The sequence below is a fragment of the Podarcis gaigeae genome, assembly GCF_964106915.1.
Source record: "Podarcis gaigeae genome assembly, chromosome: 2".
NCBI classification, from domain to species: Eukaryota; Metazoa; Chordata; class Lepidosauria; order Squamata; family Lacertidae; genus Podarcis; species Podarcis gaigeae.
In genome coordinates, this window is record NC_139679.1 from 79,088,698 (window position 1) to 79,108,295 (window position 19,598).

At 41.3% G+C, this 19,598-nt stretch overlaps 1 protein-coding gene across 1 annotated transcript in view; it reads left to right on the forward strand.

Annotated features, from left to right (window-relative positions):
* Positions 1-19,598, forward strand: part of SYN2 (synapsin II) — a 148,990-nt gene that overhangs the window by 60,777 nt on the left and 68,615 nt on the right. The window contains exons 2-5 of the mRNA XM_083726815.1: positions 2,490-2,547; positions 4,382-4,473; positions 7,372-7,528; positions 15,432-15,521. Coding sequence (XP_083582941.1) covers positions 2,490-2,547; positions 4,382-4,473; positions 7,372-7,528; positions 15,432-15,521 — 397 coding nt within the window. The remainder of the gene's footprint in view (positions 1-2,489; positions 2,548-4,381; positions 4,474-7,371; positions 7,529-15,431; positions 15,522-19,598) is intronic.

Here is a 19,598-nt window from a genome sequence, read left to right on the forward strand (position 1 = left end):
ACGCCCTCTCACCAGATGTCAAAGAGAACAACAACTACCAGACTTTTAGAAGACATCTGAAGGCAGCCCTGTTTAGGGAAGCTTTTAATGTTTGGTGGATTACTGTATTTTAATATTTTGTTGGAAGCCGTCCAGAGTGGCTGGGGAAACCCAGCCAGATGGGCGGGGTATAAATAATAAATTATTATTGTTGTTGTTGTTGCTATTATTATTCAGATATTTGAAGATGGCTATCATATCTCTTTTCAGTCTCCCCCTTTCCAGGCTAAATATACCCAGTTCCCTCAACGATTCCTCTTAAGGCTTGGTTTCCAGACCCTTTTTTATCGTGGTTGCCTCCTCTGCACACGTTCCAGCTTGTCAATGTCCTTCTTAAACTGTGGTGCCCAGAACTGGACACAGTACTCAGGTGTATTACTATTATTTCCCTTGGATGAGACACTATATTTCTGTTGATACAGCTTAGATTAGCTTTTTTTGCTGCTGTATCACACTGTTGACCCACTTTAATCTTGTGGTCTACTAAGACCCCTAGATCCTTTTCACATGTACCACTGGCAATCCAGTTGTCCCCATCTGTCTTCTGTGTAAAAATCATGAAGATCTATATGAATTTTTGTCTCTGACCCATATTTGTGCACCATTTTTGCTGGAAACCTCCAGATCCATGGTTTTTATGGTTTAATCAATGGAGTAAGATGTGCCCTGTGATATGATGGTTGGGAGTGGGGGACCAGTGGAAAAAATGTGCAATTTCAAGAGCATCTGGTTTACTGGATCTGATGTGTATGAGAGCACCCTTCTATTCATCTTCTGATGAAGGGGGCACTGAGTATGCTGAGGCTACAATAACTTTGCAGCGTTGAAGGCATTCCTGAGGAGTACCATGTTGATCAAGAGCAACATGCTGGTGACCTGCGAAACGTATTTTATATTTTTAAAAGACATAATGATGCCTGTCCTGCTTCCTAACTTGCATGGAGTATGGTGAGATGGATATTGTGGAGAAGGTATATTGTGAAGAAAGTATATGACATGACTCTCTGCATCTCTTGGTCCAGTGGAGGCTTGCGGTATTGACGTGGGTGTGCTCGCCCTCCTGTTGAAGCAAGAACATTTGAAAGTCTTATCATGCAAAAAAAAAGTAGCACCACCAGAACGTCTACTATTCCTCTCTCACGTGTATCATTTCACAAGCAACGTTTGATTTGGAAAGTTGAAATTTTCCCAAGGATTTTAAATTCAAAATCATGTTGCATTTACTCAATGACAAGCCGATGCTGACATTTCCTTCTTAACTTTGTCAGCGTCAAAGAAAACTGTATACCTTGATCTCCAAATTGCAGACCTTCCTTCCTAAAATGCATGCACAAATTATTTATAGATATTAATGTACATTGCATTTTGGTAGGAAAGCGAATTCTACATAAAGAGAGAAAAGGCATTCTTCGTTTTTATTTCCAAGAAACATATAACTATATTTACTTGCATCAGCAGCACTTTGCTTTGTTAACCTTTCTCAAGCTGGCAAGCAGCTGCTCTTTTTTAAAAGTGCATGGCTTGGCCACTGCTGATTTACCTTGCATAGTAGCTGTAAACTAAGCAGGGGATCACAGTCATTACCAAACGAGTTTTTATAGGAGCTTCCACATGTTTAATATTCCCTTTTTTCATGAATGGATGTAATTTAGACATTACATGACCCTATTTCAATATTGCTGCAAATCTCCCAAGTTAGTATGCTGGGAATAATTAAGGCTTGTTGATGTTTTTTCTAAGCACTGAAGGCGCCACTTAACTTTGGAATTGGCCCAAGTTCTCAGTAAAGGAACACTTCAAAAGTTAGTCAGAGTTTAGTCCTCTGAATCAGCAAATCCAAGAATATGCCTTATAAAGTTGCGCTGGAGGGGGGAGAAAACATATTTAAAAAATAAAACATTCAGAAAGGTTTTAATGCTTTTCTACTTCTACTTTTAATGCTTATGTGGAATTAAATCACTGGATGTATTCGTGGCCTCGTTTTGTTTAATGTTTTGTTAGACTCCAGATGGCATAATTTAGTGTTCGGTATTGGTGTTTATTTTCAAAACTGAAGTCATTTGTTGAAACATGAATCATGCCAGAGATCAGTTGTTTAATAATTGCCTCATCGAGCGGATGTTTACAAAGAAAAGGTGAATCTGAGGGGGAGTGTTTCACCCTAATTGGAATACAGTCCATATGCCAATATATAAAGTAGATTCTAATTGTTTTTAAGTGTCAATCTTTCACTGTGTGCATATATGAAATATACACCAAATTTTATTTTTTAAACATCAGCTATAAATATAATCTTTCCAATAAGGTAAGTTTAAATGAGATGTTAAAATCCATCCAATAACTTTAATAATGTTAAAAGTGTATTGCCCAGCTTGCCAAAGAGTAATGCCTTAACTCTACGCATACCATTATATTTACACCAGATTTATTGTAGTTATTTTCTTTTTCAGGGCCAAATCTTTTCGTGGGAAAAAGGTCCATGGGGAATATGACATTAAAGTTGAACAGGTATCAATTTAAGAATTTCATTTCATTTTTACATAGACTATTTTTTTCCATATTTCTGTTTGCTATTATTTATTTATTTATATATCTATTTATCTATTTACATGATTTGTATACCATTCTTAGCATGATCACAGGGTGGTTAACAAAATCAAATAAGAATTTTTAAAAATCCATAAAATCGCACAATCCTTAAAATATACAACTCAGTTCGTAACAGTTCATTGGATAGCAATTGACTAATAGCAACAGCAGCAACTAATCCATTCATAGGCTCAGGTATCTCCTTCAAACACCTGCTGAAAAAGGCACTTCTAACCAACTGCCTAAACTGCAAAGTGTTGAGGCTGGACATCTCAGTAGGGAATTCCACATGTGAAGAGCCTCCACTAAAAAGGCCCTTTTCTGGGCCACCACACCATGTACGGTACATCATTCTGCGATGGGACCACCAAGAGGGTCTCATCTACTAATCTTAGAGCATGAGCAGGCTAACATGGAAGAAGTTGGAAGTTGGGCTTGCGGAGGTTTGGGTGCCAGACCATTAAGGGCTTTAAATGTCAAAGTAAAAACATTGAGCTGGGCTCAGAAAACAAGTGGCAATCATTTTCACTGTTTTAATATGGGAGTAATATGCTCACAGCCTGCTGCTCCCACCACCATACTTGCTGCAGCTTTTTGCACTAGATGCAGTTTTGTTGCTGCCTTCAGGGACAGCTCCACATAAAGTGCATAACAGTAGTCCAGTTTGGAGGTTGCCAGACCATAAATAACTATGGCCAGGTTATACCTATCTAGATGGGGCCATAGTATGCTCACCGAGCCAGGGGTAGATGCTCCTAGGCAATGATGGTTCCCAAATTATGCACCTGCTCCTCCAAGGGGAGAGCAGGAAATTCTACTGACTCCCAGACACCGCTCCTGCCCATCCATGGCACTTACGTCTTGTCTGGATTCAGCTTCAGTTTTGACCCCTAGTCAGCCCATTGCTACCTCCACTCTGCCTCTCTTGGTACCAATGGAACAGAGAGACAGAGCTTACTGCAAAACGCCTGATGATTGCTCCCAGTCGTTTCCTAAATAACCACTTGTGTCATGTGTTGTTAAAATACAGTATTCGGTTTGTTGAAGAAAGAACACATGAATATCACTTGGAAATCTGTCAGGACTATAGTGAAATTACATCATATACTTTTATATAAAACCAGTATAAATGCAGGCTACAGAAACTCTGCACAGCTGGTAGATCCATGACTTTCTTCTGAAGTACAGTGACTAGTATCGGCCTGAAAGTTAGTTCTTATATCAACATATTATAAAAGGTGCTCAAGAGGAGCCAACACTGATCTCCTATTAATCCAGAATTGTTTGTATGGAGTTTTTTCCCCAAGTGCACGATAACCATTTCACCTTATTTTTAAACCACACATTTGTACTTGATATGTGGTAGAAATTCTTCTTATTGTTTGGCAGTATAACAGGATACCCTGGAGACAATGATTTGATCAACTGTATTGATTTAAAAATAGCGTTTTTTTCTGGACACATACTGTTTCTGGCTTTCACCTGAAAAATATTTCCAGGAGTGGGAGAGGATTCTAAACAGGATTGCTAACTCGTGCCTTAAGAAAAGAACTCCTGTAGCAACTTCTAGCAACTTCTTCTGGCACATTCCTCAATGAAGGGAGAAGTTTCACGTGTCCAAAGTCTTCCTTCCTTCAGATGACAGAGATAGGAGCATTAGCCCTAAGTAGAGCAACAGCTTAATTAAATACGCAAAGAAGAATTTAATCTGACACAATTGATTATCGAGGTTCTTTTTTTTCTTTTCTTACAGGCACAGTTTTCAGAGGTCAATTTGATAGCTCATGCTGATGGCAATTATGCTGTTGACATGCAGGCGTTCCGAAATGGCACTAAAGTTGTTAGGTAAGTTGTTTTCTTTCCGCTCCTCATAAAAACTGAAATTAACTTAAAGCAGTCGAAAACCACCATATTGCTAAAACCAACATTGTTCTTTGGAATTATTAAATTAGATCAGCATTTAGCCAGAGGCGAAACTAGGCTTTATTCCACCTTGGTCAAATGACTCTGTTTGCCCTCACCCACCCACATGCATTTGCTTACACACACACATAGGCTGGCAGCCTCAATAGCACCCCAGTGGAGGCTTCACCTGGGGCAGGCAATCAATCAATAAAGCAAGCAAGCAAGCAAGCTCCCCCCCACAACCTGGTAGCTATGACTGATTTAGCAAACTCTGTTTTGATCACTTTGTAACTTGTAAAGCAAAAGAACAACTCTTAATAGCAATGAGACATAGCAGTGAAATAGCTTTGGACAAATTTATTTTTCAAATTATAAAAATATTTTCTGAAACTGTTTATTCTTTTGGTTAGGGTATTTGACTCATGTTGCTTGTTTCTTTAAAGGTGATTTAGTATTTGTGGAAGCTTACCTCCAATACTATTCAAAACTTCCTGTCTTTGCAGAACTGATGATTCATAATAATAATAATAATAATAATAATAATAATAATAATAAATCCTTCCAGTAGCACATTAGAGACAAACTAAGTTTGTTATTGGTATGAGCTTTTGTGTGCATGCACACTTCTTCAGATACACTGAAACAGAAGTCACCAGATCCTTATATATACTATGGGAGACCAACACAGCTACCTCCCTGTAACTGTCATTATAATAAAGTCATCTACTATGCTGTACTAAGAAAGGTTTATTAGGTGTTGCCCCTGTTCCTTTGAAATAAATAGGAGAGGGAAGGAACCCCACAAATAACAAATGGTGCTGTGATGCACCAGTGATTAATACATACAAAGGGCTCATTGCAGGGAGTTGGACTAGAAGACTCTCGGGAACCCTTCCAACCCTACAGTTTTATGATTCTATGATTCACTGCTCCTGGAGGGATCCCCATACCAGAATCTTATTCTTCCCATTATTCTTCCCTTTCCTGCTTGGAGCATACATATTATGATGCCAAGGTATTATTGGAAGCAGTTAGTTCAGCTGGTTAAAGCGTGGTGCTGATAATGCCAAGGTTGTGGGTTCAGTTCCCATGTGGGCCAGCTGCATGTTCCTGCATTGCAGGGAGATGGTTCTCAGGGTCCCTTCCAGCTTTACATTTCTGTGACATGTGAGCCTCCGTGAACAACGCTCTGAATAGTGCTTTCATTTCTGCTGCAATGGGACATGGGGAAGCTAGAGCTCTGGCATGACCTATGTGGATCTTTCGTTACATCAGGGTTCTTTATGCCTGCAATACAGCTAGACCAAGCCCATAGTAATTCAAAAGGCTAGCAAATATTTCTGCTGATTAAATGTTATATTAAATTACCAAACTGTGCATGAGCTGTAAATATCATCAGGGAGGAACAATGTATTGATTTATAAAGATATTGCAGAACATATCTAAAAAATGATGGGTGAAAAAGGTTTTATTTTTTTATTTTTAAAAAAGCTTATTTGAAATTCAGTTGCACTACCAAGGATTTCTGCTTCAGAATTGATTCACATGCGCTTCTGTGGTATAGCTGATGCTTCCATGTGATTGGGATCCCATACCATAATTGCAATGTCTGAAATTAGGAAACAAATAGTGGTCATAGGGGATGTGGTTAACTGCCATTTTCTGGCATTGTCTTTTTTTAGAGGGCAGCAACAGTGCAGTTTTTATGGTAGCTGCACAATTCAACGGGTTTCTCATTCCAGATGTAACTACTCTGATGTGAATTTTTTGAGATCTAGGAAATACAGTACAATAGAGTCACTTTGCCCATGAATAACAAGAGCCATAAGTTTCTTCCTGCACACTGAGAAGTCTAATTGGGAAGCCCATTGCAAAGGATTTAAATGAAAGCAAGGCATGTCTTTCAACACCACAAATGTTAGAGAATCACTCTGTTTCATAATTCACTGATTCTCAGCCCACTTGTGCTGGGACCAGTAATCTGGCAGGAATGTGTGCTGACCTAATTAGAGGGGAAATGACTATATTGCTTGTAAGAGGCGAAAGGGCTCAGTAGCACTCAGATGCTCCAAAAAGCTATCATATTATAGGGTATCCTGCCTTCTTGTATCTCTATCTCCTTGCTCTATCATTCAACCTTCTTTTATCTATTTGTTGTCTCCTAACATCCTATATTTTGTGCTCCTAATTCTCATACCTTATCACCTCAGTCCTGGCACTTATTTCCAACAATCCCAAGATGTTTTCTGCTTCTTTCTTAATAATTGTAGTTTATAGGTACAAAGTGCTTTACTAAATGCTGCCCTACAGGTGATTGCCCCAGTGTCCCAGGCAATAAAAATTATTCTGATTGTTCTTTTCTTTTCATACAGGTGTTGGCTTTTCCCTTTAGTTATCTAAGTAATATGGTGTATTAGGAACAAATATCAAAGATACGGTTTTCAGTGAGCATGCAGTTGCTAGATCAGAGCTGCATCACTATAGATTATAAGAGATGTCACTTGGGTAGACCAGGTATAGCTGGGGAATCTGGAGCTTCTTCACTTGGATGTGCACCCTAGTATTAACCATACTTAGTCAGAAGAAACTCCCATTGATTTCAGTGGGCTTGCTTCCAAGTGAGCATGAATAAGACCACAGTTTTATTAACACAAATAATTGAAAGAAGAACATTGGGTTTATGGGGAGGGGGGAATCCTTTGACTTTCAGTGCAAAACGTTTCATATGAAAAAATATAGTAACCTTTGTTCTCTTACATTCTCTTATGTTTGTATTACTTTCATTTATAAGAAAAATAGCTTATGGAAGAAACATTTAAATTCTCTTATTCTCCTTAGATCATTCAGGCCCGACTTCGTTCTTGTTCGACAACACTCGTTCGGCATGGCAGAAAATGAAGACTTCCGTAACTTAATCATCGGGATGCATTATGCTGGCATCCCTAGCGTTAACTCCCTAGAGTCAATCTTCAACTTCTGTGACAAGCCCTGGGTGGTAAGTTGACAGACATTCCCGAGTTTGAAGACAACCGTCGCTTTGAATTGGAAGGTTGGGGAAAATGAAGGAGCTGTTTTGTGTGATGCATGACAAATCTGACCATCTAGATTTTTTAAAACATTAGTTAGCGCTATATTAGTCCAATGGTGGGCTCATTAATTGCCCTAAGAGCTATAATTTTAATTTCTCATGTGAAAATACAAAACACTTTTACTGTATGCTGTTTCGTTCCTTTATTATGTTTTTATTGTCTTTACTCTAAAGAGCTCAAGGTGGTGTACATGTTCACATCTCCCTGCCCCCTGGCTAATTTTTATATATACAAAAAAATTTTTTTTTGATGTGCGTTGGATGAGTGGAGGTTTGAACTTGTGCCTCTCTAGTCTGAGTCCAACACTCAAACGACAACACCACATTTGCTCCAAGTGGCAGTCCATTTGTAGCCAAAATAGTGTCATCAGCGCAGAAAGAGCGATCAGAAGGTTTTGGGGGCACCCCAAGGTTTGCAGAAATACAAACATTTTAAGGAGGTACAAAAGCTTAAAGGGGACCCTCCTCCTCCACCACCACCCCATAAAAAGCCATCCCATTAAGGGCTACACATTCTCAGTGGCCATATAATGCTCAGTGGATGATGTGACTGGAGGTGGGGAGTTGGGAGAACAGTAAACGGGAGAGAAGGAGAATAGAATTGAATAGAACTGAGCATCTTGGAATGGGACATGGCTGTCTAAACCCTGAATGGGAACACTCCACACTACATGTGGAGGTCTCTGTGTGTGCATGCTGTAGTGCCCATAGAATCACTTCTGCAATCAGAAAGTTAATGTGAGGTGATAAGCTTTTTAGGATGCCTTTGCCTTAGAGCAAGCTCTTTAAAAATGCTGGCATTAAGGACAAAACCAGTTATACTTGAATTCAGCATTTTTCTTCCTTAGGCTTCTCAGTCTTGACATTCCTGCTATTGTTTTAAAAGGTTGCTAGCATTTGGGACTAGCCATGCATGCCCTTATCATTTAAAACCAGGATGCTTTTATCTTTCTTCACTCAGCCCTTTGCATAAGAAACTGGCTTTATAGATTTACAACATAAAATTGAAGAGCTGCAACATGCCAGTCTGAATGAAAGCATAAATGTCTGAGTGTTGAGCTGGTAGGATGGGTTTATGCTATAAAAATTTACTACCAGCTTGTCATTTAGGAATAAATTTATCATCTATCACATTTTATGAAATCATGTTTTACTGAATGGCTGGGTAGGTCCTTTTTAGAGATACGGCATGCGGAAGTTCTAATATTTTTTGTCACGTTTTAGCAACAGATTTTGGCTCTTTAAAATGCATTTATTTATTTATACCCCACCTTTTCTCATAGGAGCTCCAAGTGGTCTCCACCCCCAACCACCATCCTATCCTTGCAATAACCCTTTGAGGTCTGTTAAGCTTAGAGATCACTGGGACGCAGGTGGCACTGTGGTCTAAACCACTGAGCCTAGGGCTTGCTGATCAGAAGGTCGGCGGTTCGAATCCCCGTGATGGGGTGAGCTCCTGTTGCTTGGTCCCCACTCTTGCCAACCTAGCAGTTTGAAAGCACGTCAAAGTGCAAGTAGATAAATAGGTATCACTCTGGCGGAAAGGTCAACGGTGTTTCCGAGTCCTTCTCTGGTTTCGCCAGAAGCGGCTTAGTCATGCTTGCCACATGACCCGGAAAAACTGTCTGCAGACAAACGTCGGCTCCCTCAGCCAGTAAAGCGAGATGAGCGCCACAACCCCAGAGTCATTCATGACCGGACTTAACTGTCAGGGGTCCTTTATCTTTAAGCTTACAGATAGTGATTAGCACATAATGAGCTTCATACATGAGTGAAGATTTCAACCTGGGTCTCCTTTTTGATAGGGATCTTTGCTTTCTGTCTGGGTTTTTTTGTGGGGGGGAGGGCGTTCCAAGCATCAACAATTTTTCTGGTACCCACAGCAACATTGAATGTAATGACAAGTGATCTGTCAACTCCAAAATACCCTAGAGCAGTTATGGGGAATATGTGGTCCTACAGATGCTATCCTCTAACTTCTATCACCCCTGAGCATTAGCTATACCCGCTGAGGCCTATGGGAGATGGAGTCCAATATCTGGAGGGCCACATGTTCCCACCCTGGCCCTTGACAATAAATAATGCGTATTCTTAATCCATGGATACCACTCTCACCCGACCCTGGGATAAGGAATAGAACATACCAAGCTGCATTAACAGAACTGAGAGAACATATACAATAATTCCAGTAATCTCCATACAGTCTATATTTTTTAAAAAAGGAAAGCAGCACCTTTCAGATCAATAGAACCTCAGTCAACACAAAACTTACGGAATGCAAAAAAAGGGGGGGGGAAGGATTAGTATGGCAGTAAGCTCATTTTATTCAAAAGCCGTAAGAGCTGGCTGAGTATCCCACCAAGATAATGACTGAGAAGGGGTTCACATATAACCTTTCATCCCATACAGCATCAAAGTATGTAAAAGAGTAACCAAAATGATCAGGAAGCAGGAGCAAGGCCTTTACATGAAAAGGTTAAAATGTTGGCAACTGTTTTATTGGGAGCCGGGGGAAGCAACTAAGGAGGAAGATGCTAAACATATATAATGATATCATTCATGGTACAGAGAAGGTGGATAGAGAGAAATTATATGATTGTTGTCTGCTGCTTCCAGGACCATAGGAAGCCCTCCCATAAGGGATTCCAAAGTTCATTCTGTACTCTCCTTTTGTACTTGGAAGGAGTTTCCCACTAGTACAGTTTCCCACTCAGATTGAAGCTGCAACTGCAGTTCTGCTATTTGCTCTCTCTTCCTCCGTCCTGCAGTCTGAGAGAGACTCCATTGGAAAGTTCTGTGCTCATTTTTGTGTGTGGAAGCAAGACATGAGGCCATTTCCCATTTAGGTGTAATTACTTAAATGCTGTATATTACGGAGAGAAATGTCCTATTCTGTTTCATGGCACATGCTTATATTTAAATGCATGTGAATAAAACTAAAATAGTAAGACTGTTATTATCTAAGCCTCTAATTATAGCATTAGCATTCAGTGTACCCTCTACCTAGGGATTTCACTCAAAGCTACAATGTTCCACTCTTAGGATAACAAAATATATCTTGCACATTCTTTTATTATCAAATGAAAGAGCTCTCTTGCCAAGTGCTTACTATTATCTGTACAAAGCATTGGTGGCACACATAAAGATTTCAGCTGACAATCCTTCTCACTCGAGAAAAGCTCTTTTAATAGATGAAAAGACAGCTTTTATATGAGAAAGGTAAGAAGACAAAGTGCTAGCAATACAAAGAAAATGCACTAAGAACAAGAATTCTCACAGTAAAATCTATGAAGACATTGAACTATCAAGCACAGTCATCCTCGTACATCATAGAATCACAATCAGTGATCCATTTCCCCAAAGAAAAAGTAGATAGATGGTTGCAAACAGAACCAAAGATGTTTAATCCCCGCCCCCCCGCTGCACCATTTTTCTTCCCTGTTATTTTTATACTTAAAAACAAATCACATAGATAACATCACTCGAACTGAATAATATTCAAATGAATCACATTCATTTTCTTTTTTGATCAAAGAACAGATGTTGTAAAATCTCTTGTGCTAGAAATTTTCTGAAGTATAAGCATAGATGTTGCTGGTATATGTCATTGTTGTTTCTTATAAACCTCAGATGTTTAGTTACCAGGTAAAACACAATTACCATAAGATTCTCCCATATTGATATGTGTTATTTTTTCTTTATTACCACACATACAGTTGAAATGAAAATAGCTCTAGAGGGGACTTGAAACACTAGTTATTAGCTTGAAGAGATCTTCTCATCCTGGTTTCCCACCATTTCGTGGACTATGCCATATTTAAAATTGATTCAGAGTCCTAAGTTGCTAGTGCTGTTTCTTCCTTTTAATTTGTTGAAGTGACAAATCTTTAACTTATGCTTATCATTCATGCTTATCCTCCCCGGCTCGGGTGGCGAACCTATTTGGGCTCATCCGCGAAAACTGATGGTTTCCGACAAGCCTTACGGAACCCTGCTCCTCCTGGCGACTCATTAGATGACCTTGTTGAGGACTGGAATAACCGGCTCTTGGCAGCCATTGATGAGATCGCGCCTAAGCGCCCTCTGCGACCCCGTCGAAACCGGGCCCCTTGGTTTACTGAGGAGCAGCGGAAAATGAAGCGGGATCTCAGACGGCTAGAGCGAGGATGGCGACTCGCTCTTGAGGCTCATGACGGAGCCACAAGAACATCTTATAGGATGCTTATGAAAGCCTATGAGATGGCTATGAAAGCTGCTAAAAAATCTTACTTTGCAGCTTCCATTGCATCCGCTAGCTGTCGCCCGGCACAACTTTTTAGAATAATTAGGTCAATAACGTCCTTAGGAGGACAACCAAATTTAAGCACAAATTCGACCCACAGCTGTGAAGCATTCACAAGCTTTTTTGCGGAGAAAGTCCTGTTGCTCCGTCATGACCTCCCTGCCAATTTAGATACAGTGACTGAACTGGAGGCCCCTCGACTGACTTCAGGTCCAGTGTTGGACCATTTCGATCGCATACTCCCTACTGATGTGGATAGATTCCTCCAAGTTGGTAGGCCCACCACCTGCCTCCTTGATCCATGCCCGTCTTGGCTGATTAGGGAGTGTCCAGATGTTGCGCGGACCCCCCTGGTTGAAATTATCAATTTGTCCCTTGACACAGGGACATTTCCAGGGGAACTGAAGGAAGCAGTGGTGTGTCCACTCTTAAAGAAAACTTCATTAGATCCCTTAGACCTATCCAATTACCGCCCAGTTTCAAATCTTCCATACCTGGGTAAGGTAATTGAGAGAGCGGTTGCTGAACAGCTTGGTAGGTTTCTGGAGGAAACATCAGCATTAGATCCATTTCAGTCCGGTTTCCGTCCTGGTTTTGGGACGGAGACGGCTCTGGTCGCCCTAACAGATGATCTCCGTAGACAACTGGATTGAGGCGGGTCAGGACTGCTGATCCTTTTATATTTGTCAGCAGCCTTTGACATGGTCGATCATGATCATCTGGACCACCGCCTTGCAGACGTGGGGATACAGGGCATAGCCTGTAACTGGTTGTGCTCTTTTATCTCTGGTCGGGGACAGAGGGTGGCACTAGGGAGGGAAATGTCGTCGCGCCACTCCTTGGTGTGTGGAGTGCCGCAGAGCGCAATTCTCTCCCCGATGCTTTTTAACATCTTTATGTGCCCCCTTGCCCAGATTATCCAGAGCTTTGGGCTGGGCTGTCACCAATATGCTGATGACACTCAGCTCTATCTGCTGATGGATGGCCACACCGACTCGGCCCCGAACACACTGACCAGATGCTTGGAAGCTGTGACTGGATGGTTTCGTGGGAGCCGATTGAAACTAAATCCTTTGAAAACAGAGGTCCTATGGCTAGGTCGGGGCGGCATGGGGATGAGGTACCAACTCCCTTCTCTTGCGGGGGCCCAATTAGTGCCATTGCCTTCCGTTAAGAGTTTGGGTGTAATCCTTGACGCCTCCCTTTCCATGGAGGCGCAAGTTACAGCAACAGCCAAGGCGACATTTTTCCACCTTCGCCGCATCAAGCAGTTGGTCCCTTACCTTTCCCGCCCCGACCTGGCCACAGTGATCCATGCGATGGTCATCTCCAGGCTTGACTACTGTAATTCGCTCTACGCGGGGCTGCCCTTGAAGCTGTCCCAGAAACTCCAGCAGGTGCAGAATGCTGCAACGAGGCTCCTCATGGGGTCTCTGCCATGGGAGCATATTCACCCAGTGCTTTTCAAGCTGCACTGGCTCCCGGTGGAGTACAGGGTCAGATTTAAGGTGCTGCTTTTGACCTTTAAAGCCCTTCACGGCCTAGGACCCTTGTACCTACGGGTCCGCCTTTCCTGGTATGCCCCACGGAGAGCCTCAAGGTCCATAAATAACAACACCCTAGTGGTCCCAGGCCCTAAGGAAGTTAGATTGGCTTCAACCAGAGCCAGGGCCTTTTCAGCTCTGGCTCCGGCCTGGTGGAACACTCTGCCTCATGAGACCAGGGCCCTGCAGGATCTGATTTCTTTCCGCAGGGCCTGTAAGACAGAGTTGTTCCGCCTGGCCTTTGGCTTGGAGCCAATTTGATTCCCTCCCTCCCTCTCTCTTTTTTTTTCCTTTTCCTTCTCCTCCTGTGATGAGGCTACATTTTAATATTTTAATGTTCCATTATTTTAATGTTGTATTTTATTTTTGTTTTTAATTTGTAATCATTCATCTTGTTTTTATTATTGCTTGTAAGCCGCTCTGAGCCCAGCCTTGGCTGGGGAGGGCGGGGTATAAATAAAAATTATTATTATTATTATGTTTTGTGTCATTGCGCATCCAGCTGAACTATGTGGGCTGGCGGCAGAAAATTGCCTGTTGGAGGCTCAACATTTTTGTTAATGGAGAATTAAGTGTGTGATTAGAGCATAGCACAATCCTCAACTCCAATGTTGCTGTGGCTCTGGAGGGCTGTTGATTCTGCTGAGAGAAGTCCCACAAAGATAGCTGCTGTGATTACAAGACTGAGTCAAGGGTGTTGTTGTTGCAACTGAGATTTCATAGTTTGAAGACTGGAAATGAGGGCATATGGAATTAAGTTCTCCTTCATAGGTGTGGCGTGTATGAGAATTGCCTTAAAAACCCGTTGAATGGCTGGTGGTTTTGCAATCTTATAAAATAATCCCATAGGAAAAATGCACTGAAATTCTCCTATTTGGAACCCCAATTCTAAATTCTTCTACATTGGGGTGAGAAATTAGGTCCGGCATGGGTCCTGGTTTGGCCTATGACGCCACTCTCAACCAAGCATGCCCAGCTGCCCCACACCTGAACGTTGGTACTTAAAGTGAGCTTTCAATTGTTCCATGGTAAGCAGGACTGTGACAGGGTGCCCCACTGGGATGAGCTGCACTGTATAAAATCTGTGCAGAACTTTGTCAGATGAGCAATGCTAAATACCCAGTGCTGATATCCGGTGCACATTTCTAAATTTAAGTGCCATTAATTTCATGTGGGATAATCGGTGCTGGAGATATTTGAAAGGGCTTCCTAGATAGGAGGTATCCCTCACAGAAACCCCAAAGAAAATGATGCAGGCTCCAAGTAAAAAGAATAGGCCTTTATTGAATACAAATATACTTATGGTCAGGCTCCTTAAAAATCATAGAGAGGCCATGAAGGGCTGTATCCAAAGCAATGATTCTTAAACACTCCCAGGTTACACATGTGATTTACATTCACCATTCAAAGAATCACAGCAGTCTTCCCATAGCGGTTGCAACTCAGTGTCATCATCCTGAACCAATCAAAATCATTTAGCTCCTCATTGTAATATCAGTCAATTACATATAATCATTTTTGGTGTCTTTCTTTATTAAGACTTTGACTAATTTTCCTGTTCATTAAATGTCTCCTAATATCCTTTTTTATCTATCTACAAAACAATTCAAGATTAAGCATAATTATTCTTTTCTGTGTCCCAAAACAAACATTCGCTAAATACAATATTTAAAAGCAGCTTGTTCTATACTGTAAAAAGTAGGCACAGGCCTTTTTAGTTTAGCTAGGCCATAGGCTCAAAAGAAAATGGAATTGCCAAAACAATACAGGTGTATGAAATTATTATTTTCTCCATCATTTGCACTTGCATATTTTACTTTTTATACATTCTTTTTCTGTAGGTGGGTAATCAGAATATGGTAAACTAGAAGGGATCTTTTAACAGGCTCTTGAATTTTTGATAGATAGTAATTATGGTGCTGAATAACAGTGCTGAAGTAATTTTGAGCTTTGAGCTTAGAATTCTGTTTATTTTCTTTTGCAGTTTGCTCAGTTGGTGTCCATCTACAGAACCTTGGGACCAGAGAAGTTTCCTTTAATTGAGCAAACCTTTTATCCCAATCACAAGGAAATGGTAGGTGTGAATAACAAGCATAAATACCAGTTGATTCTATGTAGTAGGGAAAGGAGCTATAATAATGCATGATTCACATTATAGCTCTGCCCACCAGCTATTACTTGATATCAAATGCTACTTAAAAGTTGGTTTCATCCAACAGACCTTAACTTGGTTAACTACCCAGCTGAAATATCTAAAGTTCTGAAAATGGGGAAAACATTATTTAACAGACTTTAAAAATAAACCATTAGAAACATTGAAATGAAAGATGTACTTTCCAGAGAAGAATTCAACGTTGCTGTCACTGACTCATCCTCAAATGCTGTTGTGGTTTTTGAGTGCATTTGATTCATGGATTGCTGTTAACAATTGGTTTCTGTGATTATACACATGTTCAGCTTTACACTAACAAGCATTTCTCCTCTCACTTTCAAATATGCCATCTAGTATGTGATAAAATAATGGACTTCTGGAAAGGAAGCCTGGAGTGGCTTCCCACATCCTCTTATTTCTCCAGACCAATGAATGTAGTGGTTTGAATGTGAGTAGGAAGGATATTTTAGGATGAGAGTGTCATTCTGGGAGAAATCTTTCCCCATCCCATCTTAGTTGAGATAACAAAAGAAAACCACTACTGGGCAGGAAACAAACAAGCAAACAAAAAAAATGGGTGGACCTAAGCAACCAAAAATTAGTAGCCACCAAGAGAATGTTCAGACTTGCATCTGAAACTCAGTGCAACGCCAGGAAAATCACCCACTCTCTTCCATACCTCCATGTTTGGACGTGGGAAAAGGAAATTTGTTCCTGATTGTGCTGCAGAGGAAGCCCAAGCTGTCAGCATCGCCCTTGAGCCAGTGTCACCAACTGGACTCATCCACTTCAGCCCCGACTGGGCTAGGCGAGCTGGGTAGCACTTCCAGAGACCACCTTCTGCACAGGAACAGGTCAAAGTGCTGTGGGCTCACAGCTCAGAGTTGTGAGCACCGGATTCACTCCCACAAGAAGACAGTCGTTGCACAGCAGAGTCTAGCAGAGCATAAACGACTCGGAGAGTAGCTCTTTGGAATATCTTCTTTATTCTATCTACAACTGAGTGTCTGCAGCTGCTCTTAGCAGCAACCTTATCTTTACACACGATCTCTAACACTCAGTCTCTCTCTTTCCGACACACTGACTGACTGACTGACTCTTTGATGTGGTCCTGGAGCAGGATAAGTACACTGCTCCTCCTCTCTGGAGAATCAGCAGACTCATCAGGAGATTCTTGGATATGGGAGGGGTGAAATCTCCTCACAAGCCCGTTCCCCAGACTGAAGAGGGGTGGGATGATCCTGCACAGCTAGGAAGCCTTGGGAACCTTGTGCAGTTGCAGGGACAATTGCTGCCACCACTGCTCTGAACTTGTTTTGTTGAGCTGTGAGTGTCTCAGAAGTGCACCAGCAAAAACAACAAACACCCACTGTCCTTTTTCAGTTCTGGAATGGAAAGCTGGGGCTTGTTTGGCACTGTAGTTCTGTAAGCACGTCCCAACTTTCCACCCAACCTAGAAGCTGGAGACAAGCAAAGAAGTCTGTGGACCTCTGAATCGCAACACAACTATGAGGATGATCCTTGCCCAATTCCATTGATGGAGGGGAGTCTGTGGTTCGTCATGCTTGCCAGAGAGTTATGGTACACGAACCACAGTAGGACTACTGAGCTGAATTGCAGTTTGAGGAAGTCATTGTTGACTTTAGACAGATAGAGAACAGTCTGTGTTGGTATCAGGTGGTACTATTTTGAAAAGCCTGCTATAGAATAGTTGCTATGCACTGGAAGAGTAGCATTGTTAAAACTTAAATTGTTAAATGTACAGTACAGGAATCACAAACTGGAAAATACAAAATTTGCTGTGTGGGTGGTTGAAACACCATTTCATACTGCAAGTGCTTGTTTTTTTTTCCTCCTCCAGCTCTGGCAGATTCAATGATGGTGCTTTTTGTTTGTTTTTTTTCAAAGAGTACAAGAGAAGCAGAATGAGGAGCACTTTACAGATACACTCTGTTACTGTGGTGTTTGCTCAGAAATATAAATGACAAATACATAATCCTGAGTGTTTAGGAAAACATGTCTTGCCCTTTATATGCCATATATATAATCTGACTCTCCTCGGAATTTGGGCTGTGTTGGAAAGATTGCTAGCTTCTCTAATTTGTATTCTTAACATGTCTCTCACTTGCCTTCGAGCAAATGAGGTAGGCTTTGGAAAATCCTCTGCTATAGCCAGAAATTTCTAGTTAACAATAGGTAATACAAGTTCTGTATTCATGAAGCTCCTAAGGCTGCAAGCCTAATCTCACTTACCTGGGAATAAGGCCTATTGAATTTAATAGGACTTACTTCTGGATAGTATTACACTGTAGATTACATACCTGGGTGTTTCCCAACAGCATATGGGCTAGAAACTTGCATTTGAATGAATTTCTAGATTCTTCTTAAAAAGTACATGACAGAATATGCCTAGCCCTTTCTATTGAATCAAAATATTTTATTATTAAACAACGAGGGCCTTAAAAAAATTCTACACCATAAAAAGTGATTTGTAGCACGGTCCTAGATATGTTTACTTGGAAGTATGGCTCCTTAAATTCAGTGCAACTTCCCAGTAAAAATGCATTCTAATACATATTTACCTATGAGTAAGTCCCTCTGAGCATAGTGTGGCTAACTTCTGCATAAACATACATAGGATTGCACTATGTGTTCAGGATTGCAAAGCTAGTTGAATTTGGTTTTCTGATGTTTACCTGACATTCCTGAGTCTGAAATATTCACTTACAAGATAGGAAAAGAATGTGTGTCCTCTTTTCTATGCCAACACCACAAAGTCATGATAGCTCAATAAAATTATTTTGCTGGCTGATAAAATGTCTGATTAATATTCTGTATGATATATGAATATAAACATGACCATGGTTCTTCATCTGCACATGCATTCTTTTATTATGGACATTTCACATAAGCAGTAATGACTGTAAATTTGAAGATTCTTCCTGTTGTGATTCTTTTTCTCTGAGGGAGACTTTGTAAAGGCAGTGACTTGGAAAACAGTTGATGCAGAATGACAGATAGATTTTGCAGTTTCTGTGAAAAGCTTAGCTGCTGTTGTGGGATGATCCAGAGAGAGGGAGAGAGGATTGTCACTAGTAATGTTGGAGCCAAACCACAGTACTTAAAGACGTTGTCTAGGCAGATTTTTTTTGTGATGTTTCAAGAGTTTCTCACAGTTCCCTTCTCCTCAACAACTTGCTGTTCAGAATTTTATACCAGAGTATTCTGAGGCTCTAAGTTTGAAGCTGGTCAATCGGATATACTTATACAGTGGTGCCTTGCAAGACGAAATTAATTCGTTCCGCAAGTCTTTTCGTCTTGCGAGTTTTTCGTCTTGCGAAGCACGGTTTCCCATAGGAATGCATTAAAAATCAATTAATGCGTTCCTATGGAAACCGCCTTCAGACCAGGTCCGGGGACAGTCTGTCCCCCGACCTCTTCTGAAGGCCAGCGGGGAGCGAAAGTCTTTGCTCCCCCCCGCCTGCCTTCAAAAGCCATCCGGGATAGCGGGAAGCGCTTCCCTGCTATCCCGGACTGCTTTTAAAATGCTGGCGGTGGGGAGCAAAGCCTTTCGGCCCCCGCCGGCCTTCCTGGACCTCTTCTGAAGGCCGGAGGGGGGGGGAAAGGCTTTGCTCCCCACCGCCAGCATTTTAAAAGCAGTCCGGGATAGCAGGGAAGCGCTTCCCGCTATCCCGGATGGCTTTTGAAGGCAGGCGGGGGGTAACAAGAAGCCGAAAGCACCAGCCTGAAGATGACGAGTGAGACCTCGTCGAAACGTCGCCTAGACACCCCAACTTTTACACGGGAAGACACCCGAGGACACCAAAACCTGCATTCCTGTACCCGTGAAAATCTACGAAAGCAAATATATATATATATATGTATATATTCATTTTCTATGGCGTCACATTTCTGGGAATTGTTGTGGTACAACAAACAAGTTGACTTCTACATTCTGCAAAATCTATAGCATATTCAGCTGTTTAAACACTGTTTTAG